Source organism: Etheostoma spectabile, chromosome 10, assembly GCF_008692095.1.
Source record: "Etheostoma spectabile isolate EspeVRDwgs_2016 chromosome 10, UIUC_Espe_1.0, whole genome shotgun sequence".
Lineage (NCBI taxonomy): Eukaryota > Metazoa > Chordata > Actinopteri > Perciformes > Percidae > Etheostoma > Etheostoma spectabile.
Genome location: NC_045742.1, coordinates 18,012,042 through 18,021,256, shown reverse-complemented (window position 1 = coordinate 18,021,256; position 9,215 = coordinate 18,012,042). Strand labels below are relative to the sequence as shown.

The window sequence follows — 9,215 nt, the reverse complement described above, 5'->3', positions numbered from 1 at the left end:
GGGGGGGGGAATAAGTGAGAGCTAGAGTGAATAAGCAAGCACTGCTGACCACTAATGAATATGAATGAAATGTAGAATCAGTGTGTTTTTGTGTACACTCTCACATCTGCTGATGAGCCATTAGTGAAGAAAGGTGACGATGTTTCGCTTTGATAGTCGGAAACACACACAGAGAACACAGGGCTATACAGAGACACTATTAAAGGCATTCATCACAGTGGCACACATCAGCTCTTAAAACACTGAAGTCTCAATCCTAATAAGTGTCACATGGCAAGGACAAGAAAACAAGAAGGACCTGCCCCCTAATGTCGTAAATCTCTGCAAAACTCTGTGTTCTTGTTCTTCGCTTAGTGTTTCCCTGCTCATCCCTCATCCTCCTTTTCCCTCCTCCTCCTCGTCGTCAGGGGAGATACTTATGGAGAGAGAGAGGGGGAAATTCCACATATGCATACAGTGAAGGCATTTATTACGTACACGCACACACACACACACACACACACACACACACACACACACACACACATCTTTAGCTAGGTATGTAACCTAACTGCAAATGCAGTGCAAGATATGTCATAAATAGTAATATTTTAAACCAAGTGCAATATCAAAGAGCTCCAAACAGCCGTGACACACACTTTGAAAAATCCCTGCAGCACATCCCGTCTCTTTAATCCTGTTTTTCTCAATCTTCCCTTTGCTTACTTCATCTCTCTCTTCCTTTCACTGTTGTGCTTTTTCTTTCTTATCTGGCTCCCTGAAAGTCTTGCTCATGTCTCCCGGCTGCAAACCTGCCGCTGCTGCCAGCCTGCATCCATAAGCCTGACAGCTAGCCAGCCAGGGAGAGACGGAGAGAGAGAGAGAGAGAGAGAGAAACAAAGTACACAGCTTGAAGTGAAACACACAGCAGGAGTCTGAGAAGTAAATAAGTGAAAAAATAAAAGGGAAGCTAATGAATTAAAGTAGGGCTTGGATCTGTGTGTTGTGTCCTCTACACAAACAGAGCAGTTAGAAATCAACAGAGGACAGAGACAGGTTGTAATATTGAGATAGAAAGAGAGGCAGTAATGGATGACTGTAAGTAAAGGAATGGATAGATGGATGGATGGGTAGAGCTAGAGGATTGAATGTATAAAAGCTAGGGGTACTCACACAAGCAGACATGCTCCCCCCGTTACAGACGATTACTTCCTTGCCTCGTTAGCACCAAAACCACGGTGACATTGCTACAGCCCTATGGCAGCGGTACCCAGGGGGGTAAATGTCTTCACGTCTGCCTCCTCTTCTTCTTTTTTTAATCCTCTGGGGCTCCTTTTCCTCTTCTCCCGTCCCTTATTCCTTCCCCCTCTCCTCCTCCTCCTTCTCCTCTAACCTCTGCTACACCTTTTCTCTCCCTATCTTCTTCTACGGTCGGATTTCTTTGCTTTGCTTGCCTGGTCCGAAGAGCCTCCTGCTAAGTACTGCCGTGTCCTGCTCAGAAAAGCAGGGAAGCATGCACTGCCTCCTTCTCCCTCACTGGCTCTCCATCGCTCTGTAGATACTCCACTCTCTCTCAAAAGCACAGCCACTCTTTTACCCACCTGCACTATCCCTGTTTGTTTGGAGTATATTCTCCTCTTTCTCAGTTGCTGCTATCTTTGTCTCTCCCTCCCTTGTCTTACTAAAGCTGAAAAAGGGAAGGATATCCCCACTAAAGTGCAACGATATGACAAACAAAGAGAGGCAAAAAAAAGAAGAGGCAAAGCTTTGCAGCCAATGGCGCAAGAGGGAGGCATAAAGAGCGCTGGAGACAAAGAGTGGAAATAGCGCAAGAGCATTACAGACAGAAAGAGGGGATTGAGAAGGGAGGGAAAACAGAGACACACCCGCCCATTCACCATCACACACATACAAACAGAGTGCTCCAGATAAAGACCTATGACTTCATCAATTTAAGCCCATGTGCAGTCACACACACATTGATGCAAACGTGTACGCGCACACATGAGTATGCACAGAGACGGACTTGCTGAGTGCTCCAAATATAGCCTCATGACTTCATCGAGGAGCTAACCCCCTCTTGTCCCGGCCCGCTTAAAAGTAAGGGCGACTCATTCATATTGAATCGAGTTGAAGGAGAGAGAGGGATAGAGAACATTCAGGACAAGACTGGGAATATTCACAGTGATGGGTAGAGAATGAGACAGGAGACGGAGAGAGAAATGGAAGGAGAGAACACAGGGAGATTTACTTTGAGGTACCCTCCATTCATTCATTCAGACAGGTCCGTCTGCCACATCTCACCACACTACTTTTGTGTTTCTCAAGCCAGTCAAACACTAGAAAGCATGAAAAAGTATGTGGACTAACTACATACTGTGAATGTTGAACATCTCATACCAAAAACCATGGGCATTTATGTGTTGCTATACCAGCCTCAACTCCACAAATCTTTGCACAAGCTTTATGAAACATCGCTGCAGGGATGTGTTCTCCCTCAGTTCATCCCCAAAGGTGTTGGATGGGGTCGAGGTCAAGGCTCTTCTCAGACCAGTTAAGTTCTTTACCACAAAATAATAATAAGCTTAAAATAAGCGAATTGTTATTTTTTTTAGAAAAAGAAGAACAAAAAATCAGAAGAACCTAACTACACTGATCAACCAAGATGACAGCACCATCTCAGTAACACTGCTAGCCTGCAGCATCAACACTAGGCAAACTCACTAAGTGACCAGTAAATAAACACAAAAAACAATCATGACTCTAGTGCAAGAGCCCACTCAACAAACTTACATACTACAGAGTGAAGGAATCATAACTAAAAGCCTTTTCCATTTCATTCACTGACCTATGGTGAGCACTGTGACTATAAACTAAATCCACCTACACAACAGTAAGACAGATTATAATAATGATATAGTGATCGCCTCCTAATAAACACTGCAAAACCTTTCTGAGCTAACGCACATGCAGATCTGCCAAGGCCAAGGCCAAGGTTAAAATCTGTTCAGTTTATACTTTAATAAAACACAAAAGATTTGATTTAAGATTAGCATTAACATGTTCAGAGTAAATACAGAATGTTTATGTATATAGAATATTACTGTAAGCAGTATTGCTTGAAATGTCCTTAATTGAAACTAACTTTCAATTGCAGTGTAGTCAGTTGCACTATAACATCGTTGGATGCACAGACTTTGAGTATAGTGCACTCTAGTGGCAGGACTAAGCTAATTCAACCTTCATTTGTTCTCTCTCTCACACACACACACACACACACACACACACACACACACACACACACACACACACACACACACACACACACACACACACACACACACACACACACACACACACACACACACACACGCACACATACACACACACACACAGAAAGGATGGAAGTATAATACATTCACAATCATGAGCCTGAAACCAACCAGAAGACTGCAGACTGCAGATTTTAAAGTGCTGCTGTGGGGAGAGGATGAAGAAAGAGTGGAAGCTGTGAGAGAAAGAAGGATAAGAGGGAGAGTTAGCCTGGGCCGGCCCTCATCCTTTCCCTCCACTACACGCTTTATCCATTACCACTGAGAGAGACAGCCACTGAAAGTTTCTCAATCCTCTGAGACGGAAGAGGGTGGGGAACACACACCCCCACACCCCTATACACACAAACACGCACGCATGTACGCATGCACGCACGCACGCACACACAGACACACACACACACGCACAAACACTAACAGCCACTGTTGTGGTAGTGTTGTTGATGAGGGGAGGAGAGAAGAAGAGTGGGAAGGTGCATCCCACAGCATCCCTCTCTGTGGCAGAGAGACTATTTTGGCACAAGAAGAAAGACAGAAATAAGAGCTGTGTAGAAAGACACAGAGAAGAGAGACGTAAGCTAAAAAGACACTGCAAGTATGGGCGAGTGAAGTGAGATCAAGCCTTTTTCACGCAGATGCTATTTCAAACTCCATTTTCACCCACTCCTTTAACAGTCAATTACACATCAGGATCAGACAGCTACTTTGGTCTAAAAACCACCACTTTTCTCATTTGTACGGTCATTGTGTGACATCTCCGAAGTGAATCTCCCAAAGTCTCCTAAGTATGGAGAAACTATTTTCACAAGGCTTCTACACTGTTGTCAGGATGTTGTGTGTATGTTAAGCTTGTATGAATATACACAAAATAACATGGCTCATAAATATTACATCTATGCATGTATATTACATCATCACTAATTTTTCCAAATGTGTAAAGGCTTTGGGTGAGTGTTTGAAGTGGTTGCTCCTGGCTAATGGAAACCCTCAGGGGCCCATATCAATGAGGGCTTAGCTTGTCCCCACCATTAACAGCTGTGCTACCCTCAGCACACTGTCAGCTCAATAGTGAAAGGTTAAGACCATGGGATATTGCCAAATGACTGAAGGCCCCATAGGTCCTCAGTCTGGAACGTAAACGTGGAGCAATGAGCATAATTTGGGATAATTTTGAATGCAGTTTGTGCAAATGCATCAAATAATAATGAGGCTGATTTCAGTCCTCTGCTGATTCGTTAAATCTCCTGAATCAGCGAGAATGCACCACATGCATTTTACTGTGTCTTATGTTCAGTGTGTTCACACGCACTTGCGCGCATGTTTGAAGCAAGCTTGATTAAAGCAAGTTCGCTTGAACATTGGTTATCCAATAGCCAAGAATGCCCAGCAATGCGAAAACACAACAAGGTTTCATAGAAGGAGAAAGACATTTGCGAGGCCCACCTACCTGTCATGGTCTCGGCCGACTCCCCAGACACGGATGCTACTGATTGGCTGAGAGTGGAGTAGGCTGCGATCATCTGGGTCAACAAGGGTCAACATGCGGTCTTGAAGCACCAAGAGCATCCCTTTACCCTACAAGACCACAAGCAAGGATGCAGCAAATGTATCTAACAAAATTAGTTTTTTTAACTAACTTTTCTCTAATCCTTGCTTTATATTTGACATAATTGAAAGTTTAAAATCTTCAGGCCTCTGATAATTACAAAAAAGAGGAAAGAACGGACTCTACTCATTATCTTTCTTTTAAATATCTTGAAACCTTCAGGTTGCTACCAGCCAAAGATCCGTTGGGTTCACATAGAAGTATAGGGTGAGCACTCAAAAACTTAAGACTAAAATAAAACCGTTAGCAACAGTCCATCTACACACCTGAAGTGTATATTGAGAAGGCAAATCATTCTTTGGTTGAACTTATTCAGTATTCCACTGTAGTATACATACTGTATATTGTGTGTAACTAACACTGACCTCTCCCCAGACACCGGCTGAGTCCCGTATGTCCCTCCTGCAGTAGGACAGCTGTCTGATGCAGTGGTGGACGGCCACGCTGCTCCTCCCCTCACATAGGTCCTGTTCTGCCATCTCCACCCAGCCCAGAGATCGCACTGGAAATGACTGGAAGGAACACACACATTTGGATGAATCAGTTTTCAATTTAACACAGGTCTTGCTTTAGTAGTTTTGGCTATCATTGTGTTGTCTTTGATCAAACTGTTCTCTCCAAAAATAATTGGTGTGATTTCATAATGGAAATTGCTACAATTAAGTCTCACAGGGCAAGAAACAAGTGTGGTCAGACAGACAAGTTAAAAACAAGACCGGGTTTTTTAGCGAGATTATGTCAAACCCCATTGTAATAAATAATACAAGACAAAGAAGTAACCCAAAATGTTGGAATTAGCCTTCATTACTCTGGAAAGCTGTGTGTACAATTACTGAAAGTAAGGTAGGTCAAAGTTGAGCCCAGATAGTAATGCTTTTACTGTTCCCTTTCGTTATTCTCTTCCAAATAAATTTGGCTAATCTGTGGGTTTGATTACTGGCTTTTTGCCCAGTCTGACATCTGTACAGCAATGTTGCCACTGTCCCAGATCTCAGTAATTAACTTGGTATGCAGATTGTCACCATAACTGAAAGAAACCATAACCAAATATACACACATAAGATTGAAATTATATTTAATCTAAAGTATAAGAGCACACACATACTTACAGTACATTCTAACAAACAGGCATAGGTACTCAAACAAAGTTCTTATTAAAGTTTAATTTTGCTTACAGTTACCATCAAGTGTGTGTGTGTGTGTGTGTGTGTGTGTGTGTGTGTGTGTGTGTGTGTGTGTGTCTGTGTGTGTGTGTGTGAACTCTGAGATATCTGGATATCATAAGCTTTTCTTGATTTTTAAGTAAAGCATCTTAAAATCTCACTTTTGGAATCTAAAATATAATGCAACGTTAGCCAAAAGTTAGCGTGCAACAGGGTGAAATTTGTTCACGATCAAAAAGGTTTCTATACGCTTTGCTTCTTAGTTTGGCTGTGAACACATTCACCATAGTTCAGTTCACAAAGTAACCACTGAGTGGCACTGCAACAGACAGAGAGAGAGAGAGAGAGAGAGAGAGAGAGAGAGAGAGAGAGAGAGAGAGCGAGGACAGGATGCCAGAGCAGGTTCATTACATCCTTCCAAACAAAGCTTGGTGAGGTCCCTTCGGTGACAAATGATTAAACATGATTTGCTCAAAGACTGATTTCTAGTCCAACAAATGTGGCCAGGTGACTTAACAACAGAGGACTATGTGCTCATCAAATGTAAAAAGTGTTGCCAAATGTACAGGTAACACAGTATTTGAATGCATGTGCATGTTCACATGTGTGAATGCATTTGATCCCTCACTTTTATACATTTTGGGGAATTTGACTATAATTGTAACACATGTTGTGTGTCCATGAGAAAAATCATCATGAAAGATAATGACAGACCGTCAGTAAATAAATCCGCAAACTGTGACACAGTACAGCCAATAGCAATAGATATTTAAGATTTTGTCTCTAAAATCAAACATTGTTCTGATCTTACCATTCCCTCTGGATCGGAGAGGGTATTGTTGAGGTCCACTGTCTCTAGCTGGGCTGGGGCGCTGCAGGGAAACATAGGACATGACAAATAGTCAAAGTAAAGTCATATTTCCCAAACTAGAATATTAGAATACACACACGTAGAAATTATACATGTGTCTTGACTGTATATAATGTGTGTTTTTGTTACTTGAGTTTAAGTGAGGCATAGCGCAAGGTAGCCCCTTCAAACGCCTTCAGACTGGGATCTGGATAGACTGGATAGTCCTTCAGCTCCTGGAGCCAAACAGACAGACATTCAGAGGTTAACATCAGACACTGGTGAGGGAATGAAGTGGATGAAAAATAGGAATTACTGCATTAACTTATTTGAGCTTATTTGCTTTGTAATAAATGAAGAGGATAATACTCATTTTAACTTAATATGAGAGATATTCATCTTTGCTGAATACGCACCTCAGACTGGCTGAGATTACTGTGTGCTCATTTCAATCTAATAAATGCAGCGGTAAAATAAGAGATTACACCATATAGTTTTTAGGGAAAATACAATACAATCTAAAAGCACACTTGCAAGTTCCCATTCAGACCAGAATTTATCAATATATTAATATAAATCACAAAAATATATTAGAACTTTAACACAGAAAGAGAGAGCAAGAGAGAGAGAGAGAGAGAGAGAGAGAAAGAAATTGACAATTTCAACAAGTGAACACTCAAATATGACTCTGTGACTCACGTTGGCTGTGCAGGTGGTGGTGTTGAGATTTGGTCCAGAAGAGGTGACATCATCGTAGGGAGTGGAGGAGGAGGAGGAGGATGGGGAGGAGCCAGAGGGGGACGGAACCGGCTCCACCGAACTGTCAGATATCAGACTGCTGGGGCGCTGTGAGAGAGAGAGAGAGAGAGAGAGAGAGAGAGAGAGAGAGGTGCAACATGAGAGAAAGACAGATGATGCTGTGCACATCAATAATTAGCAAGAGCTTTTCAATATATTGGACTAAGATTGTATATGTGCCAGTTATAGCATCAGCCTTTGATATAATGGAGTCTCCTCCCTGACCAATAGTTAAAGCTTTGGTCAAATCTGTTTTGTCATGTCACTACTTAATTTTAAAAACATTGCTTTTGAATTACAATTTTTTTGTAATCGTTTGACAAAACAATCTTAACTCACTTGTAGCTTTTTCAGAGCTTTCCCTCCCATCTTAAGGTTCATGGACTACGTTATCATGAGACTGTGAGATGTGTTTTAAACCAATTAAAAAACGAATAACTTGACCCTGAGTTAAGATTGTTTTGTCCAACTTCTATTTTCAAGATTCAAATTTAACTTTCATGATATGTTTTATAAATACATGTTTTTGCAAACTAGCACTTTTGTTGCTGCTTCTACCAATTTACATATTATTATGGTTGAGTCACATAGTTAAAATGTTGTAGACGAGTGGAAGAGACATGGCACTGAGGAAAGCATAACTTTTTTAACTCTGACTCACAGAATGGTGTATGTGGATGTGCAGGTATCCTAAAGCATCCTCTTTGAATTGTTATCAGTTTGTGTGCTACTATTATTATTCATATTCAGCATCATAAAATGTTGTGTATTCTCTCTGGAGATTGAGTATGTTGACATAAAAACAATCTTCCCCCATTGGATGAACCTGGCTATAGCTTTGCACACATAGATTTGAATAAAAAGGTGAGGTTAGAGATGTGTTAGGTCTGGGGGTCATCTCACCTCGTTTGGTGGCTTGAGGGAGTCCTGCGTTTCCTGTGGGTCGTGCTGAGTGTCTGGCTCATTGATGGGAGAGGTGTTTTGGTTGCCGGAGGCAACAGGTCGGTGGTACTGTGTTGTGCCAGTGGGGATGTGCCAGAAATAGACCTCTGATGAGTCTGATATCTCCCGCCAGCCAGGGGGCAGGTCCCCCTCACTCCATACATCTGCTGATGGATGACAGCAATACACAACACACATATGAGTTTATCATACAGCAGGGCTCAGCAAAAACACCGTGACATATGAGCATACAAAAGGCTGTCCACACAGAGAGATGGACAGGATATATTTATGTGATGGTCAGCCTGTCCCTACTTAGTTTCTGTTGTCATAGCAACTCTGGGGCTCATCCCCTGTAGTGGGACCCAGTGGGCAACAGCATCTCTCCCTTCCTCTCTCTGCTGGTTTTCTTTTCCATGTCTGCCTTCTTATAGTTCTCTCCATATCCTCATATTCTCACACTATTGATTTGTCATTCATCCTTGCATCAATCATCACTTACTAAATCCAGCTCTGCTGTTTTATCTTTCCTTTTTCACACCCTG

General features: G+C 42.1%; 1 protein-coding gene across 5 annotated transcripts in view; it reads right to left on the bottom strand.

Annotated features, from left to right (window-relative positions):
- Positions 1-9,215, bottom strand: part of apbb2a (amyloid beta (A4) precursor protein-binding, family B, member 2a) — a 45,725-nt gene that overhangs the window by 31,596 nt on the left and 4,914 nt on the right. For 4 of the 5 annotated variants that reach the window (XM_032528602.1, XM_032528604.1, XM_032528601.1 and 1 more), the window contains 6 exons: positions 8,632-8,837; positions 7,630-7,776; positions 7,081-7,166; positions 6,892-6,952; positions 5,283-5,429; positions 4,759-4,886 (listed from right to left, as the gene is read on the bottom strand). In XM_032528602.1, the coding sequence (XP_032384493.1) occupies positions 4,759-4,886; positions 5,283-5,429; positions 6,892-6,952; positions 7,081-7,166; positions 7,630-7,776; positions 8,632-8,837 (775 nt within the window). The remainder of the gene's footprint in view (positions 1-4,758; positions 4,887-5,282; positions 5,430-6,891; positions 6,953-7,080; positions 7,167-7,629; positions 7,777-8,631; positions 8,838-9,215) is intronic. The other variant, XM_032528603.1, reaches the window with a different exon arrangement.